Source organism: Zosterops lateralis (genome assembly GCF_965231275.1).
Source record: "Zosterops lateralis genome assembly, chromosome: 31".
Lineage (NCBI taxonomy): Eukaryota > Metazoa > Chordata > Aves > Passeriformes > Zosteropidae > Zosterops > Zosterops lateralis.
The window spans coordinates 1,611,537-1,633,702 of NC_139791.1; the positions used below are offsets into that span (position 1 = coordinate 1,611,537).

General features: G+C 49.2%; 3 protein-coding genes across 4 annotated transcripts in view; 1 reads left to right on the top strand and 2 right to left on the bottom strand.

Moving 5' to 3' along the window:
- The window catches only part of LOC310920622 (olfactory receptor 14A16-like), a gene marked incomplete at its 3' end in the record, with an annotated part of 597,990 nt that overhangs the window by 243,144 nt on the left and 332,680 nt on the right, over positions 1-22,166 (bottom strand). The gene's annotated exons all lie outside the window — the stretch shown is intronic.
- Positions 1-22,166, top strand: part of LOC310920621 (olfactory receptor 14A16-like) — a gene marked incomplete at both ends in the record, with an annotated part of 63,935 nt that overhangs the window by 11,386 nt on the left and 30,383 nt on the right. The gene's annotated exons all lie outside the window — the stretch shown is intronic.
- LOC310920689 (olfactory receptor 14C36-like) lies at positions 11,116-21,141 on the bottom strand (the record flags this gene model as incomplete). The annotated part of the gene is made up of 5 exons (XM_083880747.1): positions 11,116-12,057; positions 18,484-18,621; positions 18,867-19,070; positions 20,680-20,838; positions 20,917-21,141. 5 exons carry the CDS (start codon positions 21,139-21,141, stop codon positions 11,116-11,118), a joined length of 1,668 nt encoding a protein of 555 aa, XP_083736873.1.

The following is a 22,166-nucleotide window of genomic DNA, read 5'->3' on the forward strand; positions in this document are numbered from 1 at the left end:
ACAGTCATTTACCTGGGTTATGGAGTGAGTGATGCACAAAAAACCTTGGGGCAGGATCACAAAGCAGCAATATGCCAGACCCCAAAACCTCAGTGAAAGAACTCTAAACCTTTTTAGGCATGACAGGGTGGTGCAGACTGTGGATTCATAACTATGGATTGCTTGTTAAACCTCTATATGCCTTGATCACAGAAGGGATCAGAGATCTTCAATGGACAAAAGAAGCAACTCGAGCCTTTGACCAACTAAAGAAGGCCCTCGTGTCAGCTCCAGCTCTAGGACTTCCAAACAGGAGTAAACCATTCTCTCTGTTTTCCCATGAAAACCAAGGGATTGCCTTGGGAATATTAGCACAGAACCTCGGCCCATATTGGATGGCAGTAGCCTATCTCTCCAAACAGCTGGACACGGCCACTAAAGGATGGCCAGAATGACTTAGAGCCGCTGCTGCATTGGTGATGAACATTCAGGAAGCACACAAATTCACCCTAGGCCAGAAGATGACTGTGCTGGTGTCCCACACAGTGTCTGCAGTCCTGGAGGCAAAAGGGGGACATTGGCTCCCCCCACAGAGATTTTTGAAGTACCAGGCTATACTGGTAGAACATGATGATGTAGAAATTGTGGTAACTAATCTTGTGAACCCAGCTCCCTTTGTCAGTGGGGGTACAGGAGAACCAGTGATCCATGATTGCCTGGAGACCATGGAAGCCACCTACTCCAGTCACCCAGATCTGAAGGACACCCCTCTCGAGGACACTGAGACTTGGTTCACTGATGGAAGCAGCTGTGTGATCAGTGGAAAAAGACATGCTGGGTATGCAGTTACCATGAACAGAGAAGTGAGAGAGTCTGGACCATTACCAACCAACACCTCTGCACAGAAGGCAAAAATAATTGCCTTAACCTGGGGTTTAGAAAGGAAAGAAAATCAATATTTATGCAGACTTGAGGTATGTGTTTGGGCTGATTCATGCACATGAATCCATTTGTAAGGAGAGACAACTACTGAACTCACAAGGGGAAAATATTAAACATGCACAGGAAATACTGAGACTGTTAGATGCAGTGCAGCTGCCTGAGAGGGTAGCAATCATACACATCAAGGCACATGAAAAGGTGAGCTCTGAATTGGAAGAAGAGAACATGTTGGTGGACAGAGAGGCAAAAGGTGCAGCCAAAGGTGAGGTACCTGATGAGAGAGTTGAGGCAGCACTGATTCTAGATGGAAATTTTTTTATTGAAGGTAAAAGTCAGTATACAATTAGAAGGACAAGAAACTTATTAAGGCAGAGAAGGCAAGTTATAATCAGGAAGGATGGGCTGTGACAGAAGAAGGGAAACTTGTAGTACCCTCCTATTTGTTATGGTCAGTGCAAAAGGAACATGAAAAAGCACATTGGAGAATAGATGCCTTGTATAACCATCTGAAAGAAAGAATTTTGGCTAGAAAATTACAAGGTACAGTGATACAGGTAACCTGTCAGTGTAGTCTTTGTTTCCCTAACAAACTAACCCTATACTAAACCTAACTAAACCTAACTACACCTAACTAACCATAGAAACACTCTAAAACCAAAAATTAGGCCAATTGGGAAATGTTATGGGCCTGGGCAACAGTGGCAAATTGATTTCATGGAATTACCCAGGAAAGGGGGTTATCATTACTTATTGGTACTAACTGATACCTTTTCAGGATGGGCAGAAGCTTTCCCCATTCGGAGAGCTAAGGCATGAGAGGTAACCAAAGCCCTGTTACAAGAGATAATACCGTGTTTTGCAGTTCCAGCCTCTATATCCTCCGATAGAGGGCCCCCCTTTATTTCAAAAATTGTGCAGCAAATTAGCCACCCCTGGGGGATAGATTGGGAACTGCATACCCCATATCACCCTCAATCAAGTGGTCAGGTGGAAAAGATGAATCATTTGATTAAGCAACAAATTGTAAGACTGGGACAAGAAGCAAATTTGCCTTGGCCTCAAGCTCTCCCATTGGCATGATTGCGAATTTGGACAAAGCCAAGGACAAAAGAGAAATTAAGCCTTTTGAAATATTATATGGAAGGCCATATGCAGTTCAAGAAGGAACACCACCTGCTCAAGTAGGAGAGGAAACCCTACACAGATATATGGTGGTCCTGTATAAACAACTAAAAGAAACTGAAAAATGTGTGGCTAAGGCTTGAAACAGAGAATTAGATGGACCAGTACATGATGTACAACCTGGGGGTTATGTACATGTTAAGTCTTTTGCAGAGGAGACCCTGGAACTGCAGTGGGAAGGACCATTTTAGGTGCTCCTTACTACCTTCACTGCAATCAAGATCAAAGAACAGAAGGCTCAGATCTATCACTGCCGAGTGAAGAAAACCCTCAAAGGAGTTTGGAAAGTTACACCAGGCAACGGTGAACTGGAGCTGAAACTCACTTGGAACAGTGAATAGATGGACTTATAGTGGTCATAGACATGATTAGGAAAGTTGTAAGTGCTGTGGTCATAGCAGGAGCTAATGCAATACCGCACAGGTATAATGTAACTGGGATATACTGGTGCCAAGGGAAGGCTTATGATCCTCATTCTCGTGAAGCTACTACAAGTTACAAAAAATCACAAATGCAAGTCTGTGGGAAGGAAGAAATGTTTGGGGATGCAACTATGCATTCATACAAGATGGATTTCATGAGGCCTGCCATCCACCCATGAAACTCATCTGGATCAGTCCTGAATGCTGTGACAAATGCTTGACCAAGTGTCCTGAGTTTAGAGTCTAAAATAGAGGGGTGTGCAATAAGGGGGTGTGATCTTGACTTTAACATTACTCAAATATGCACGCAGTATCATGAAGACAAGGCTAAGACTACCCCAACAGTGCCAAGAAAGACTGTGACTACCCAAATGCCAGCTATTCCAGAAGAGGAGGAAAAGCCTATAATTCCTGTAGTTACTAGAATTGGGCCATATGTTCTTAAGCAAACAGGAAATCAGAGGCTATTGATTAACCTGGAATGGTCTCTGAAACGAGTAGAAATGGGATTGCAAGTAAATGCTTCTGCCAGCCGGCCAGAGTGTGCCCCATTTCTCAGAAACTCTTTTATGGATTGGACTACTTGGCTCCAAAAACGTATGCCCTCTAATTTCAGGAGCAAGAGAGATTTCACTGGGTTGCTAGGAACAGGATTGGGAGTGTTAAACACAATAGATTCAGAAGTGTTAATGAATAAATTGATCACCATGGGGAGTGATTTGATTAAATTACAGTAACCTTTACAATCTTCTTTGCTAGCCCTAGGTAACAGTCGTTGGAAGTTGTCCAAAATATTACCGGAATGGGAAAGCACAGAAGAACAGGATTGTGAGGAAATATTCAATGCACTAGGCACAGCAGTGAAAACATCTCACTGGCTCTTGGGTGTACTCAAGCACAACTGTGGATGCAATCAGTGGCTGCCACAGTCATCAGGGAGGGTGGAGAAGGAACATTCCCTGCTGAAATCTGAAAAATTGTTTGGGATAATGCGTCCAACATGGAAAGGCAACTTCAGTCTTGATGGATCTTAGTCAGTTTCACCTATAAGCCTGTGACTAGTATGGTGACAGCCTTTGTTTTAACTATATACAACGCATCAGTGAGCTTAATTCACCCAATAGTCTCTTTAGGATTACATCATGAGGAGACTGTATTGTACCCTTCTGGACACAGAATGTGGGTACAAGAAATTGAGGGGAAGTGGCAAACCATTAACCTAGAGCCCTGTTCCATGAGGAAACAACGGGGGTACATTTGTGAAGGGACACTAGAAGGGGATAAGGACACACATTTGGATACAGACCAAAGCATTTGCCACTTTGAAATGCATTCAGGCAATCAGACAACTTTGCTTCTGTATATAGGACAAGGTTGTGTCTGTCTCAGGACTGCATGCCTCACCATAATGATAGACAATCTAATCATGAATGAGACTCAATCTATGTGTCTGTAATATCAATATATAAAGGCTAACCCAGCTACTGTACAAGAAATTGTGCTTGTGCCCACAGGAATGAATTTGACTTTCGTTGCTCAATTATTAAGCATCATAAATTGAAAGAAATTTTAAAAGAAATTAGAAATGCAGGGAAAAAGATTTTGATCATGATACACCATGACACAGAGACCATCAAAGGGGTCTTTAAGCAATTTGAAGAACACCTGTCTCATCATTGGTGGGATGTTCTTTTTGGATGGTCACCCACAGAAACCAGCATATTTAATGCCTTAATTAATTTTATCATTTTATTGCTTATTTTGATTAGCATAAGCTTGATTTTGTCTATTGTGATACTTGTTTGGAGTTGGAGGATGCTGCAACAGATGGCAGCCCTAACCTTACTATCAAAAGTGTTTGGTTTGGTTCTGAGAGATACTAGACATATATCTTGGGTAGATAAGGAGGAATCTGTATACTGAGTAAAAGAATTTACTTATTTTAAAGAAGAAGTGAGATATGAGACATGGACTTTAAAAAAATAAGGATTGTTGCAATGTGCATTTTGAGCTTTCTAAAGTTCTGTATGTTTTGTTATTCAGTTCTGTAATGGTTCATACCTGCCCCTCCCATTCCCCTGTAGCCCTTCCCTGACAATAGATCTTGTCAATCACTGTCACCACACCCTAAAGCTTGAGTGCTCCGGCAAAAGCCAGATGACTCAGGCAGGCTTCAGGTTTCCCCACTCCCCTTTTGTGCCCAAATAGCCATGCCAATGCCCCCTGTTCCTAAGTCACTGTCCTTCATTCCCAAAGGTAACATCCCCTTTATTTAAGGGCATGAAAGCCCCACAAAACTTCACTTGCACCTGGGCTTCAGCCTGAATAAAACCCTCCTGATCCCCAAGTGTGAGTCCGCTCCTTCTTCCAGATGGGAACACGTCTCTGTCTGGGATTTGGACCCACAGATATAACTTGTTTATATGGTTATCTGAAGAGCAGGGCTGGCTGGTGGACAGCTCAGAAATAACCGTAAAAAACTTTAAAGAACCTAAGATTTTAGCTAAAGATAAGCTTTGTTGGAATTAATTGAATTGATAGATAGGCTTTGCTAAAATTAAAAGTTAGTTGAGAGAAACCTGATTTGGATTAGCCCTCCCGGACCTGAATAACTGATTGCTTGTCAGTTTTATGTTTGTTTAGTTGTGTTTATAATGAGGAACAGAGAATCTGATAAATAGATTTTAGAAACACAAGACAATTACGGAACATCTCATTCCCAGAAATGCATTGAAAGTCACGAATCCAGGAAACAGGAGTCCTACCAAGGGTTCATTTGCCACATTTGCATTGAAAAGGTAGAAAGGTAAGAACGAGTAAGACTTCATTTACCTCTTCATTTCAGGACCCCTCCCCTCCCTTGAAAGGGACCACCAACCCATTTCAAAGCACAAACTATGCATGCTTAATAGCTTTTTAGCTAATTACCATACAAAGTGAGGAATGGGACATACCAGGATTATGAATATGTATTTCTGATTTGGGTATTCAATACTTTTGTAAATAAAAGGATTCTGTGATCATCTGTAAATTGCAGGGTGTATATGGGAGCAATCCCACACACTGCCTGGCATTGTAATATACATATCCTTTCTAACTTTAAACTGTTAGAGAGTTTTTGTCCGTCACAGTTGGGTATCGATACTAGATCAATATCCATATTTTTTAATTAATCAGCAGTAAGAGCCATCCCCAAAAGTGTTGCCTGCTGTCCCTCCCTCTAATGCCAGACTCCAAAAGCCCAAACCACCCCATCCCACCATTCTAAACCCCAGCGAAACAAACTTCATCCCATCCCCACAGTTGCATTCTTACCTTACACTGCCCCATGCTATCCCACCACATCCCATCACATCACATTACACCCGATCCTGTCCCGGACAGGAAGCCCTGTCCAGCTGGGCCTTGGACACTTCCAGGGATTTGGGGGCAGCCACAGACTCTGGGGCCAACCTGGCCCAGGGCCCCACCGCCCTCCCAGGCTACAAGTCCATGCCCACATCCCATCTCAGCCGGGCCCCGGCAGCGCAAAGCCCTTCCCTGTCTCCTCTCCCTGCAGGCCCTTGCCAAGGGTCTCTCTCAGCCAGCAATTGCCGCTCCTCCCTGCTCTGGGCCGGGAGCTGCAGGGTGACTTTTTGCCTGTGGCCTTAGCCCGGCCCAGAGCCGGGGCCAGGACCTTTCCCCGCGCCTCTGCGGCCGCCGCCTCCCTTCGCCCGCAGCCCAGCAGACGCAGCTGGCAGCTCCCCGGGGGCTGCGGCTCCTTGCCAGGGCCGGCGCTGGGGCAGCTCCCACCCGGGCCCCGGGCCAGCAGGGACAGCAGCCCAGGCAACGGCTGGGCCTGGGCCAGGCCGGCCCCGGGCCCCAGAGCAGCAAAAGCTCCTTCCCCTGCAGGCCGGGCTGGGCTCTGACCAGGCTCCCCAGGGAATGCTCAGAACCCCGAGGCTGCCCCAGCTCCAGGAGCCTTGGCACACCCCTGCCAGGGATGCGCAGGCCCCCAGTGCCTGGACTCCATCATCCCTCTGGCTCCCTCTCAGCTCAGCCCCTTCTGCCATTCTCACCTTTGCACAGCCCTGGCTGTCCTCTCCAGGGGCTGACAGAGCTCTGCCGCCTGCGCCAGGAGCAGGGCAGCCCCAACCTTCCAATGTTCCACTGGCTCTGGGACACCCCAGCGCTGGCAGCCCCCAACATTCCCTGCCTGGAGACACTCCAAGGGAAGCGTCAACAGCTGCCACCACTCACCACAACCCACCGGCCGCTGAGCAGCCCCGGCCTGGGCCCCTGAGGATTCCTCTGCACACAGCTCAGACAAGGGCCCTTTGCCTGCCCCCAGCCTGCACCAGGCAAGGGTCAGATATAGTTGCACAACTCTGCCCTTACAGGAGGAAAGACTCTAAAACTCAGTGACAAAATGAGTTTTAAATTAGGTATGTAATTTGTTTGGCTGGGTGAATGCCTTGCCATTTACTTGGGATAAAGAAATTAATGTTGCTATTCATTGTAACAGTTCCCTATTCCAAATAAGCATTTCAAATGACAGCGCTAAACTAATACTAACTAATATTAGTAAAACAATGATGGGGTGACATAATGTATTTAGGATCCCAGTTTCAGTGGACAACCATCCCAAAAGTGAATCCCAGCAATTGTGACTTGGATCCTGTTTTAGTCTTTGCAGAACTTTATTTCTTTTGTGTCATGGTAGACAGTAATTAAAGTTTTCTCTCCAGTTTTCTGAATATATTTTAGAATTTTGACAAAGTCCTGATGCTTAATTAATTGTCTGACTAAAGTGAGGTTCATCCCAATAGGTGTGGGTGACAACCTGTGATACATCTTATTGTCAGGCTTAACCAGCTGGTGAGACACAACTGGTGCTAAATACAGAAAGCCACAGCCTAAAATCTTAACAAAGTTGCAAATACAAAGATTAAAAGGACTCTTGACATGGAAAGTTACATTTTCCTTGTCTATTTCTATAAAAGCACATGCAGTTCTCAAGCACACACAACCTTGACCAATATATACAAGTACAGTCCTTTGACTAGTGTTTGGATGAATTTCAAAGTGACAAACACCCTGTTCAGTATCAAGACATATGTCTTGAGCATCAATTATCTTACTTTCACAAATGAACCCCTGTTGTTCCCGGGTAACACAGGATTCCAGATTCACAGTTTGTCATTTCCCATCCACTCCCTGTGCCCATGTCCTGTGTTCTGAAGGGTAGAGCACTGATCTCTCATGATTCAGTCCTAATGCTATAATGGGGTGAATAACATAAACTGTGGCCTTGTGTAGCGTGAGCACAAAAGCAGTAGCTGTGTTAGCAATTGGATCATGGGTGAAGTTTACCAAGGTCCACCAGGATGGAAATTTCTTTTCAAAATCAGTAGCACTGTCCCAGACAGCTTTTTGAATCTCAATCAGAAAGGCTCTTTCACTTCCTTCCCTTCTAATTGAGGCAGCTGTTGATTGCAGCCACAATTGCTCTTGCACACAGCTGAAAGCCAAAGACACATTACCCTGAGCCATAGCAAGTGCGTCTATGATTAACTTATGGTCTTGGTCCTCTGCTTTTTCCAAACTTGGCAAGACCTTTGAAAACTGCCACTGTTTGGTTCCCAATGACAGCAAAGATGACTGTGAGGGTTGTTTTAATTCTGTTAGATCACTTGTTGCAGTGTTAGATCACTTGTTAATATTTCTGAATCAATTCCATTTAGGACTCCCAGCCCTGTCCCCTAATATTCCAGTGAAATCCATTTGCATTCTGCCCCTGGTGTATGCTTGCTTTTGGAACCATGTTGCCCAGTGTTGGAGTCCAGGGCATCCCTCTGGGTGCCCTGGGAAGTCACAGACCTCGGTAGAGAGGTCTGGGACCCAAGAAAGAGGGTCTGGGGTCTGTGCAGGGGGGTTTGCCTGGCACAGAGCCCGGGAAGACACAGTCTTTGATTTTGGTCCATGAGAAAAACATCCAACAGAGAGAAGAATTGCAAGTCACAAAGGTGTTACTGAGAGTAGTGTAGTTATCACTGTGCATAAGATTTTGTAGTTTTGGATTTTTAGAATGTAGATGCAAAGGGACAAGATGGTGGTTTTAGGGCGGTGCCCTGGGTTCTTCATCTTCTCCCTTGGCATCCATCTCCTGCAGTGAAGTGGGCACAAAATAGTTTCAGTGGATTGGATCAAAGTAGAAATGACCCTGTTAGTATAGGTGATAGACATTGGCACAGAATTGTAAACAGTGGGTACGTAGTTATCTGTATAAGAGGTAGTGACCTCCCATCACAAGGGGAGTCGCCTTGTGTCCGAGCTGCTGTGAACATCATGGCCGGACACAGGAGGGGAGTCACCTCGTGTCCAGGCTGCTGTGAACATCTTAGCCGGACACAGGGGAATCACATTGTGTCCAGGCTGTGTGAACATCTTGGCCGGACACAGAGAATTGTAAGATAAGAACTAATAAACAACGCGAGAAAACAGAAAACCAAGACCTTGAGACTCCACATAATTCTCGCGCCGAACACCGAGCACCGAGCTGAGCACAGAACACAGAGACACAGAGTCAGACAGCAGACCTAAATCCTTCAGAGGTCAAGAGGGAAAATCACTCCGTTTGTACCCACACGAACCACCAGCCAGCTTTGGAATCTCGGGTGAGAACAACCAGATTAAACCCTGAGAGAAGACTACTGACTTCATGAGAAGACCCCTGCCCACGACCACCAGAGAGGGCTGTGCAACCGCAGAAGGGTTTTCTTGCTCATTTTAATACAAAGTGAGGCTAGGTGGGGTTGGGTAATGAATATGTATAGGCATATGTAATACTTCATAGGATAAATAGTGGAAGGAAAATCACCAAGGTGCACTGGCCTTTGGAGGAGCTAACCCCCGTGCGTCTCAGTGCTCAATACACATACATACTTTACAACTCTCAGAAGCTGTGGAGTCCTTCACCATATATCAGAAGGCCTCATGGAATCGTGGAGATCATTGTGACACTCTAGGGCCTCATGGAAAAGCGGTGACACCAAGCTGGGTGTGAGTGTGGATCTGCTGGAGGGTAGGAGGGCTGTGCACAGGGCCCTGGACAGGCTGGATCCAGGGCCCAAATCCAGCCATGGGAGATTGAACAAGACCAAGGGCCGGGTCCTGCCCTTTGGCCACAACAACCCCTGCAGTGCTCCAGGCTGGGGACAGAGTGTCTGGAGAGTGGCCAGGCAGAAAGGGAGCTGGGGCAGTGCTGGACAGCAGGCTGGACATGAGACAGCAGTGTGCCCAGGTGGCCAAGAAGGCCAATGGCCCCTGGCCTGGATCAGGAATGGTGTGGCCAGCAGGAGCAGGGCAGTGATTCTTCCCCTGTGCTCAGCAGTGGTGAGGCAGCACCTTGAGTGCTGTGTCCAGTTCTGGGCTCCCAATTTAGGAAGGACATGGAGGGGCTGGAGCATGTCCAGAGGAGGGCAACAAGGATGGTGAGGGATCTGGAACACAAGTCTTGTGAGGAGTGGCTGAGGGAGCTGGGATTGTTTAGCCTGGAAATGAGGAGGTACAGGGGAGAAAAGGTGGTGTCAGGGCACAGGTTGGACTTGATGATCTCCAAGGTCTTTCCCAACCTGGTTAATTCTATGATTCTTTGAAACCATCATTGAAAAAGTGTCAGGATGAGGTCTGGGCCTCCTCTTCTGAAGGTCCATCAGCCCAGGCCCCTCAGCTTCTCCTCACAGCCCCAAAGCCCATCATGTCAGTTCTGCAGAGCCTCTGCAGCTCCTCCTCATTGCCCAGAATAGGGAGCCCCACAGCCAGACACAGCAGCCCAGATGGGCCCCCTGCTCTGTGGTGCCTCTGGCAAGGGAACAGCACCAGGCACTGCAGGAGCCTGCAGACAGTTCCTGAAGAACTTAGAGGATGATCCTGCTCCACAAAGACGTTCCATTGGTGTGATGCTGTTTGTCCCCAGCCTGTCCACAGCCACCCTGGGGCTGCTCACGGGGCTTTTCGGTGCTGAGCATTGGCCTGGGCGTGTTCTGGAGAGAGCCTGGGCAAGGAGCCTGGAGCCCCCAGGCCCTGCCCTGAGGCGTCAGCGCTGCCCCAGCAGTGCCCATGGCCTGTCCCTGCTGCAGCCCCGGCACTGCCACCCCCAGCCCTGTGCCTGGCCCCGAGAGCCCTCAGGCCCTACAGCAACACCAGGGCCAGGAGGGCAGCGGGGCAGGGCCACGGGAGCAGCACTGGGAACACCAAGGGCTGCTGGTGCTGGGCACAGCTGCTGTGCCAGCCCTGATCTGCCTCCAGCTCTGCACACAGACATTGCTGCTGCAGTGACAGAGAAGGCAACAAAAGCGGCATCTCTGGTGAAAGCCTTGTCGGGCGATCCTTTAGTTTATTTAAAGCCACTGAGAGCACAGCACCTCATTGATACAGTCTATGGCCACAGTAAGTGTGGAAAGAAACAAAACAAGAAAGGGAATAAACAAGGCCTTGCTTTGTCAACACTATTAAAAACTAAAAGAAAAATAAAAATCCAAGAACAAAAGGAAAAGTGCTATCAACAGTGACTTTTATTACAAGTGATTTTCAGAAACTGGCCAGCAGTTTAGTGTTTCTGCACTTGTCCAGTGATCAGTGTCCACACTGCAGCCTTGAGCTCCTGGTTCCTCAGGCTGTAGATCAGGGGGTTCAGGGCTGGAGGCACCACTGAGTACAGAACTGACAGGGCCAGATCCAGGGATGGGGACGAGATGGAGGGAGGCTTCAGGTAGGCAAATGCACCAGGGCTGAGGAACAGGGAGAGCACAGCCAGGTGAGGGAGGCAGGTGTAAAAGGCTTTGTGCCGTCCCTGCTCAGAGGGGATCCTCAGCACAGCCCTGAAGATCTGCACATACGAGAAAACAATAAACACAAAACAACCAAAACCTAAACAGAGACTAACAGCAAGAAGCCCAAGTTCCCTGAGTTTGGAGTGCGAGCAGGAGAGCTTGAGGATGTGTGGGATTTCACAGAAGAATTGTCCCAGGGCATTGCCATGGCACAGGGGCAGGGAAAATGTATTGGCTGTGTGCAGCAGAGCACTGAGGAAGGCACTGGCCCAGGCAGCTGCTGCCATGTGGGCACAAGCTCTGCTGCCCAGGAGGGTCCCGTAGTGCAGGGGTTTGCAGATGGACACGTAGCGGTCATAGCACATGATGGTCAGAAGGGAAAAATCTGACCCCAAGAAGAAGAAAATCAGAAAGACCTGAGCAGCACATCCTGTGTAGGAGATGTTCCTGGTGTCCCAGAGGGAATTGTGCATGGCTTTGGGGACAGTGGTGAGGATGGAGCCCAGGTCGGTGAGGGCCAGGTGGAGCAGGAAGAAGAACATGGGGCTGTGCAGGTGGTGGCCGCAGGCCACGGCGCTGATGACGAGGCCGTTGCCCAGGAGGGCAGCCAGGGAGATGCCCAGGAAGAGGCAGAAGTGCAGGAGCTGCAGCTGCCACGTGTCTGCCAATGGCAGCAGGAGGAAGCGGCTGATGGAGCTGCTGTTGGACCTTTCTTCACTCTGGGCATGGTGGGCTGTTGAAAGAAAACATTGACAACCTGTGACTATTTTCTTTGAGTCAATCTTTTATACTGTATTTGGAATCCCCTCAAAATCACTTCTGTTCCCTAGAGGGAACTTTGCTAAACTTTTTTGACTTTGGGTTTCTGCTCCTGCTGAATTATTGCTTCATCTCAAGCACTACTCTTAGTGTGAACACTGAGTAGCCCAGGGGGAAAACAGAGCTCCCTGTGCCTCAGTGCAGTTGAAGATGCTGGTCTCACACAGGTACCCTTTGCTCATGACACCTCCCTCTATTTTAGGACAATCGCAATTAAAACTTTCTTGAAAAAAAAGTAGTCTTTTTGAAGGTTCAAAGTTAATTCCTCAAAACCCTTCTCTTCCTCTGTGCAGCTGGAGAAGGACAAACACCCCTCCCAGCACAGGCCACTGCCCAGGGGCATCTCCCTGGCTGCAGGACCTTAAGGGTAGCTCAGAAAAACAGAGATGCTGCAAACCAAGGTGCTGCTGGTGCTGTCTGTAGGCAGAGGAGGGTGAGGAGGCACTTTCTGAGGGAGATCTGAGGCAGATCTGCTGATCCCCAGGGTGACAGTGCAGGAGTCTCAGTGACACAGACAACCCTGACAGCCCCTTTCCCTTTCCTTTAGGAGAAAGCTGAGAGCAGCCCTGGCCATGCAGCACCATCTCCACAGCAGGAGGAATCTGCCCTGATGGGGGTCACTCCTTCCACCTCCAACTTCTCCCCACAGTCCATGGGAGCTCCCAGGCAGGCTGAGAGTTGCCCCTGGCAGGTGGCAGATGCCCTGGCCTGGCCAAGAGCCCTCAGGGCTGCAGCACCTGCTCTGCACCACAGCCCTGGGCAGCCCTGGCTGCAGCCCCAGCCTCAGCCCCTGCAGCCGTCCCTGGCAGCAGGAGCCGTCCTGCCCTGTCCCTCTGACAGTGCCCAGGGCAGCCCCGCTCTGGAGCACATCCTCCCCCAAAGCAGAAAGGGCAGCAGAGCCATCCTTACAGTGCTGTCAGTCCTGTCCTGGGTCAGTTTTAGGAGATCCCTGCAGCCAGGGACTTACTGTGTCAGAAGTGGTGAAGATTTATCCATGAAGGAGCTCAGAATTGTCCGTCTAGCTGCTTTGAGCATCTGTCTGCTTCACTGCTCTCAGGTACCTGCAGGCAGTGCCCTCAGCCCTGCTGGGCTGGAGAGGAGCTGCTCCTGAAGACAAATGCCTTTTTGAAGCTCCTCTTGATTGCCAGGAGCTGCCTCTGCACAGGGAGCTAAGCCCTGCTCATCAGCACAGACACAGGACAAAGGCTTTAATGAGCCTCTTGGGGCTTTGCTGTTTTTTACGTCAGACTCAGTCCCTGAAACAGTGTTTAAAAAACTTCTCAAGAAGTCAAAGTCAAACTGAAACTCCAAACTTTCTTGAAGTTTTAATGGGTCCCACTGAGGGACACACCTGACAAAGTGTCCCCAGGTTCCAGTTAGAGCAGAACTCTGCAGGCAGTGATGACAGGTGGGGACAAACAAGGCAAAGGGGTCTCTGATGCTGAGCAAACCTGGATGTGTTTCAGGAATGCCAAGGGCCAAGGACTGAGCCCCAGCCCCTGCCAGGGCACATCCTGTCCCTCCCTCAGTGCTCAGGGCTCTTCCCAGGCCACTGGGATGTGGGGATGTGCAATGCCAAGGGCAGGACCATGGGGCGGCCCCTGCCAGGCTGCTGAGCAGGGCCAAGGAGGCAATGAGGCCCCAGGGCTGCAAGGGTCACTTGTCTCCTGCTGATGGCTCAGGCCCAGGCCCAGCAGCCATGGCCCAAGTGCTGCAGGAGTTGGCTGTGTCAGGGCCTTGCAGCTGCTGCCCATCCCTGTGCCCTGTGCAGCCCAGGCTGTCCTACGGTGTCCATGCCCTGCGCCTCTGTCCCTGCAGGCTGTCATCATCTCCCGGCTGCCCCACCTGGCTGGGCCCTTCCTTTGCTGACAGCTCTGCCTCCTGCCTGCCTCTGCCTGGCCACACAGAGCCTTGGGCTGCTCCAGACTCCTTCTGGGGGATGTGTTGCACTACAGCCCTGCCCTGGAAAATTCCTTTTTCCTTGTGTCCAGTCTGGGCCTCTCCAGGTGTCCTTGACATTAATTTTTGCTTTTCTTGCTGTCGTCTGCTATATTGAAATAATCCACCATCTCTGAAACCACCCTTCAATTCTACTCAAGGGTCTTGTTCTCTGTTCTCAGTCTCCATACCACAGAGCACAGAGCTCCTTTGTCTGTATATAGTGGCCATGTGTGTCAGGCCATGGGCACCTGGACAAAGAAGGATGGTTCTTTTCCATAGGATAGAAACCATAGAACCCCAGGGTTTTAAAGGGAGATGAGAGGCACTCACCAGTGGCTAGGGCAAGCCAAATCTGTCTGTCCTTGCAGCTTTTGTCTGAACGAAATGCTTGGATATATGGGGAGTTCTGGATGTGGAATTCCATTTTAACTGTGGTTGTCTGGACAAGATGGACAATTCTTCTCCACAGGAAGGGAAGGGCAGACCCCCAGTGTTTCCAAAGCAGATGAGAAGTGGCCTCCAAGAGGCCAAGGCCAGCCAGAGCTGTCTGTGCTGGAAGGTTTTATGTGGGAACAATTCTTGGACATAATCAAAATTGAAGGTTGAATCCCAGTTTTGGCCATGGGCACCTGAAGAAGGACAGGGCTTTTTCATATAGGAAGGAAAGCATGGAACTCCAGGACTTCAGAGGGAGATGAGAAGCAGCCCTTCACATGCCAAGGTCAGCTGGACCTGTCAGACAGCCCCCAGAGACCAAGCCAACCAGACCTGTTCCATTTTCTTGGATCATTTGGGCCCTGCAGCATCACAATTGCCCCTTGGTTCCATGAGGCCCCACAGTATCACAACAGATCTTTGTTTCCATGAGACTCAGCCATATCCCAATGCTCTCCCTGCCTCCACAGAGGCACAATGGCCCCTTGCTTCCATGAGGCCTTGCAGTGTCAAAATGGTTTCCTTGACTCAACAGGACTGCACAATGACACATTTGTCCCTTGGTTCTATTGGCTTCCCCAGGATCACAATGGCTCCTTGGTTCCACAAGGCCTGGCTGTGTCACACTGCTCCCCTTGCTTCCATGGGGACCCACAGTGTCAGAATTGCCTTTTCTTTCCATGAGACCTTGCAGTGTAACAATGGTTGCCTTAGCTCTGTGAGGCCCTGTGGTGTCACGATGGCGCCTTGGTTCCATGGGGGCTCAAAGTGCCAGAATGGTCTCATTGCATCCTTGAGGCCCCACAGTATCACAAAGGCACCATGAGGCTATGCGGACACCTTGTGGTTCCTCGAGGCTATGAAGTATGAAATGGCCCCTTGATTCCATTGGACTCCTCACTGTTATATGAGTTCTTACTTCAATGGAGCCCTGTAAGTCACAACATTCTCCTTGGTTCCATGATGTCACACAGTGTCACAGCGGCCCCTCAGTTCTACAAAGCCCCAGAGTGTCACCATGGCCCCGTGGTCCCAGGAGGCTGTGCAATGTCACCATGGTCTCATTGGTTCCACAAGGCCCTGCAGTTCCACAATGGCCCTTTGGTGTCACAAGGCCTTCAAGTGTCACCATAGTCTCAGCAGGTTCCTTGCTGGTTCACAATGGCCTCCTTGGTTCCATGATGCCCCGTTATGGTATCTTTGGTTCCACAGAGTCCCAATGTCCCTGTGGTCTCATGGAGCCCCACAGTGTCACTATGATCCCCTTGATTCCATCAGGCCCTGCTGTGCTACAGTGACCCCTTGGTTATACAAGGCCTTGCAGTGTCACAATGGACTTTTGGTTTCATGAGCTTTCGTACTGCCAACAACAGTCTCCTTGGTTCCACAGTGTCACAAGGGCCCCTTTGTTCCATGAGGTTCAGTAGTGTAACAGGGACACCTTGATTCCATGAGGTTCTGTAGTGTCACCATGGTCTCTTTGGTTCCACAAGGCCTTGCTGTGCCACAGTGGCCCCTTGGTTCCATGAGGTTCTGTACTGTTCACAGATTTTCCTTGGTGTGGGAGGATGGATTGTAAAGAGACTAGAGATGGTGCTGAAGGCAATCTCACCACTTACAATGCAGCTGTACTAATTACCAAGAATGGGAACATCTTTCCCCTAATAGATCCCAGCTATGTGCAATGAGAATGAGTGTTATAAAACAGTGGGTTAGCTGGTTGAGGGTCAGTTGGAGTCTGCAGGCTGTGCTGTGAGGAAGAAGGGTCAAGCAGCTGTGTGAGGGACAGCAAGGGTCAGGCAGTCATGCAAGGAACAGGAAAGAGCCAGTCCTGCAGAAGGAAGAGAGCAGGAAGAGAGCAGAGAGAAGGAGTCAGAAGGCTGCGTGGAGCTGCCCATGGGTAGGCTACAGAGAGAAAGGTATGAGACATTTTAGATAATAATGGAATGATGCCTGCATCAGTTGTGACTCCACCATCAGCTGGTGCCCCCTATGAGGATTGGGTGACATTGAATGGTGACCCCAACATGATCCTGGCAGATGACTACAGACCTAAGAGCAATAAGATGGTGGAGCCCAGCAAAACTGAGCCAGGCAGACCAAGAGCCTGAAGAACTTAACCAGGCAGACTTAAGAGCCTGAAGAACCGAGCCAGGTGGACCTGAGAGCCTAAAAGCAATGTAGGCAGCTCTGAGAGCCTGAGAGTCCGGGTGACTTATGAGACACCAACCCCAAGGTCCGGCCGCAGTTTGCGGATCCTGGGGTGGCACATGCCAGTGCTGGCGGCAGCACGGTGGAGCTGGAAGGGGCGGCAGAGCTCTGAGAGGTGGAGTCAGAGATGCACAGAAGGAATGTGAGAAAAGCTTGGAGTCACCAACTAATGCAAAAAAAAATAAAATAAAAAAACCAACAAAAAAGGAGGTGACCAAACTCGAAGAGAAGAGATGTTATGAAAAGAAGTATAGAACTGTGTAATCCCCTCACTCAGAGGGGCCACAAGTTGTGACGTGGATGTGGACCCTCACAGAGGACAAGCAGGCAGCAGCAGGTGAGAACATGGAAAGCTTCTGTATTTTTCTGACTCCATCACTTATACACACTTTTTACAGAAGGCCAGGATTGGCCAAAGAAGGTTACAACCTCATGACCTAACTGGTCATTCTTGCTATCAAGCAAGTTCTCCTCTCAGAGAAGAACTATGCAAAACACATAGATAATTTCTAAAAATACATATAGTTTACAACAAGCTCTATGAGAATCATGCTGCAAAGATTCAAACACTTGAAAGCAAGAAAAATCAGGGCAATATCTCACCCTTTTACCATTAAAAAAAAAAGAAAAAAGGAAAAAAGAAAATGAACATAGTTCAATTTCTGTTCCCGTGGGAGGACAATCGGAGTGACACTCAGTGTCATTGACATTGGAGTGATCACTCAGTGTTTCCTCCACTGTTTACTTTCATTCAGTCACGGTTTCTTGCTTTTCACATGACGGAGTTAGTAAAATTCTGTGGCACCCATAAGGTGCTCAATGGCATGAAAAGCCTTTGCCAATTAAATTTACGAGGTTTCACCCTGCATTCCCTGTTTTTGTTTTTGAAGAACCAGGCCTCTGTGGCACAACACAGGTTCTTCAGCCAATGGAACAAAACAACATTGCTGACTCCCTTTAAAATTGAACAACCCAACCGCTGTGCCATGTTGGCCACAACAACGGAATCTGTGACTAAATGAAAAGGTTTCTGGGAAAACTGTGGAAATGCCATGACAGCAGCCCCAATACAACCAAATGGGCTGCCCATCCTCAGGGGCTTCCAAAACTTGCCCCTCAAAACCATCTTTCCAAGCATCTTTCTTTGCCCTCCCCAAATCGTCTGTAAAGACAGTGGGTCCTTGCAGTAACTTCTTGTCGCTATGTCGGACACACAAAAGACACGCAGGCCACAGCAGTCAAGCAGCTATGAATATATTTTAATGTCTGACTCCATCCTTATATACATTTTGTACAGAAGGCCAAAGATTGGCCGAAAGGGTCACCACCTTATGAACATCATTGGTGGGCTTGACCATCAATCTCATTCCTCCTCCAGAGAAGAAATATGTAAACACATAGATAAAGTTCTAATAATACAATATTGTTTATGTGAAGCAGCGTGAGAAAGCAGCTGCAAAGGCACAAAATTTCACAGGCAAGAAATTCAGGGCGACATCTCACCCTTTTACCATTAAAAAAGAAAAAAAAAAAAAAAAAACGAAAAAAGAAAATGAACAGTGTTCAATTTCTGGTTGTGGAATGGCCATCGGAGTGATCACTTGGACCTCGACATCAGAGTTGTCACTCAGTGGTTCCTCCACTTGTTGACCTTCATGTTGGTCACGGTCTCCTGGCTGTCTGTTGGCCAAATTCTGTCTCTGCGGTCTCAGGTCAGGACGAACACACTTTGCAGGTACCCAGCGAGCTCCAGTATCTGTGGAGACACAAGCATACCCTCGCCCCGAAGCGATAAGGTCATAGGGACCTTCCCATTGCTTGGTGACTGGATTTCGCACCCGGACCTTCGCTCGGGGCTGATGCGTCTCGTCCGAAGCCTGCAATGAAAGGTGGTGGTTCAGGAAAACAGGGTTATTTGAGTTCTGCAGCACCGTAAGGTGATTAATTTATACAAAGCCTTTTGCAACCGACTGTGTGGGGTTTCACCCTGCATTCCCTGCTTTTGCTTCTGGAGAACACTCTTGAGTGTACCATGAGCGCGTTCTACAATTGCCTGGCCGGTGGGGGAATGAGGGATACCCAACTTATGAGAAACACCCCACAACTGCAGGAACTGCCGCACCCTCTGTGAGGTGTAAGCAGGACCATTGTCGGTCTTGACAGCAGAAGGTATGCCTAAAACAGCAAAGGCCTGCCTCCAGTGGGCAATGACATCATGGGCCTTTTCTCCTGCATGAGCTGAAGCCCACATAGCAGATGAGAATGTGTCCACCGTGACATGCATATACTTGAGCCGGCCGAACTCGGCAACCTGGGTAACATCTGCCTGCCAAAGTTTCAAGTCCTTAAGGCCCCTGGGGTTTACCCCTGCCGGCAAAGGTGCAGCAACCGCGTGACAGTCATCACAGGACTCGACGATGTCACGGGCCTCGGTGTCAACTGAAACTGCTTCTGCAGCGTATGCCTGTTCTGGTGGAAAAACCCATGTGATGCCTTGGCCTGCGTGAGTGTATCAGGCTGAGGTGCTACCCACGCTGGGTTAGCCAACTTGTCAGCCCTCGCGTTACCTTCCGCTATGAATCCAGGCAAATTCGTGTGGCTTCAAATGTGCAGAACATAGTAGGGATGAACCCTGTCCTGAAGTGCACACCACAGTGTGGGGGTGCTGAAATTGTATCATAGGTTTTTTAGTTGTAAGTTTGATGTGATTTGGACTTTAACCCTAGCCAGGCAAAGTTCTTGTCTTGGAGGGTTCTTATCAGAAGTTGATAAGAGTTACTAAGGCAACCTAATCCTCTGCCCAGGGTTTCGGTCATCCTATTGTATTTTCCCCCATCCTATTGTATTCTCCCCGCCATGTCCATCATCCCCCAGGCCCCAGAACCTTCAGGAGAGGTGTCTGACAGTGATTGGTGGGTCTCCCAGGACCACATCCCAAATTCACCTGATTTGTTAATGTTGTGTATTGCATTTTGGCCTTACCCACCTGGCTTTGTTTCATTGGTCTTGTAACTTGTGTCCACCCCCGAGATTTTGGGGGAACAAAAACCCCCTGCAATAGAGGCCGGGGGTCACTCCCCAGAGGCACAGGCCTGGAACCAGGGGCTGCCCCTGAGTTACCCGAATAAAACCCTTCTCCCTGAGCCTGGAGTGTCCCCTCTTTCGAACCACGGCCAGGACAGCTAAGGCAAAAGCACTGCGGAGCCAAAGACCCACGCAAAGGTACTGTTGGGCGTATCAGAGCTAGCAGGGTGGCCCAGCCGACGCTGAGCTGACCTGAGAGACAGATACGCGAAGCAACACCACAGGGTCTCCAGTAAATGAAACAAGGCAGGATTACTGACCTCTCTCAATACTGAATGACCCAACCGCTGAGCAATGTCGGCCACATAAGAAGAATCCGTGACCAAATTGAAGGGTTGCTGGGAAAAATTCTGAAAAGCCATGACAGCAGCCCTTAACTCAACCAACTGGGCTGACCCGTCCTCGTGGCCTTCCAGGACCTTCCACTCAGATCCATCCTTCCAAGTGACAATGGCCTTCCCTGTTTTTCCCGATCCGTCAGTGAAGACGGTGGGTCCTTGCACTGGTTCCTGGCTATGTTTGGGCCTCAATGAAATTTGTGTGGATTTGGCCACCTGCAGTAGCTTGTGGCTGGGCAGATGATAAGTGATCTGCCCTGTAAAATTCTCCAGAGCACTTTGCAGTGACACACTGTTTGCAAGGCTCCAGTCGAAATCTTCCCGTGGTACTGGGAGCACAATCTGTGCAGGATCCACACCCATCAATTGAAAACACCATTGTCGGCATTTGGTTATCAAACGAGCAATGAGCTCGAACAATGCCGTTGCCGTCTTCTGCAGCTGATGGGGCAAGAAAACCCATTCCAGGACATGCAAGGGGTCAGACCACTTGTCACTCCATTGGCCAATTACGGCTGTGGGATGTAAATCTGGAGTGATGACGAACACAGTGACATCAATGGAGGGATCAATACGATGAACCTGTCGAGCTGAAACAGCTCGCTGAACCTCCTCCAGCACCTGACGTGCCTCTGGGGTCAGTGTTCGAGGTGATTTCAGATCAGTGTCCCCCTTCAACAGATCAAACAGAGGAGACAACTGTCCTGTGGTCAGTCCTAAATACGGACGCAACCAAGTGATGACACCCACCAATTTCTGGGCATCATTCAACGTGCGCACTGAATTTTCAAATTGCACCTCTTGATGCTGGATCGTATGCTCCAGTATCTTGACACCCAGATACTTCCAGGGAGGTTGCTTCTGAACCTTTTCTGGAGCCACCTGCAGCCCATTAGAATGCAAAGCATGGATCAGCTGAGGTTGAATCCTCTGCAACTCATCCTGGCTGGATGCAGCCACCAGGATATCATCCATGTAGTGAAAAATTTTTGCATTAGGAAACTGCCTGCGAACTCCAGACAAGGCTCGGGCCACATACCATTGGCACAGGCTCGGGGAATTTCGCATGCCTTGTGGCAAAACTCTCCATTGATATCGTTTTGCAGGGTCAGCATTATTAATTGCTGGCACTGAAAAGGCAAATTTCGGTCTGTCATCAGGATGCAAAGGAATTGTGAAAAACAATCCTTCAGATCCACAACGAGGACCGGCCATTCTGCTGGAAGCATGGTGGGCGATGGCATACCAGCCTGCAGCGTCCCTGTGCTTTCCATCACTGCATTCACTTTTCTGAGGTCTTGCAACAGCCTCCATTTCCCAGACTTCTTTTTGATGCAGAACACAGGGGTGTTCCAGGGACTGGTAGAAGGCTCCAAGTGACCCTGGTCCAACTGGTCCTGCACCAAATCACGAAGGGCGACCAATTTATCTTGGGGAAGGGGCCACTGAGGATCCCAAATGGGTTTGTCCGTCAGCCACCGTATAGGAGGCGTCGGACACACTGCGCCCTTCGACACAGTGGCCCCAATTAAAAATCTGTCCCCATGCGCACCCCCCACGCGGCCAGAGCATCCCTCCCCCGTAGATTGGCAGGGGTGTCGGTGACATGGGGCCGGACAACAGCTGCCTGACCCTCTGGGTTCGTGATTGTCACCGGCTTCTGGCTCACGTAGCAATGCTTTGTCCCTCCCAGTCCTGCAAGAGGCGTCCGCACTGGGTCCAAAGGCCAATCCAGGGGCCATGCAGCAATGGACACAGTCGTGACATCTGCGCCCATGTCAAGGGTCCCGCGGAGATGAATTTCTGATGGCGTTGCACCAGGAAGGGACAGGGTGCATGTCTTCTCAGGACGTCTCTTCTTGGTCAGGACGTCCGTCCAGAAGACCTGAGGCGGTCCAGTGGATCCGAAGCCGCCATCTCCTCTCACCTGACTATCTGCCCTGGGAACAGAGGACTTAAAAGGCACAAGTTGAGCAATTCTTGTTTTCTCAGGGATAGTG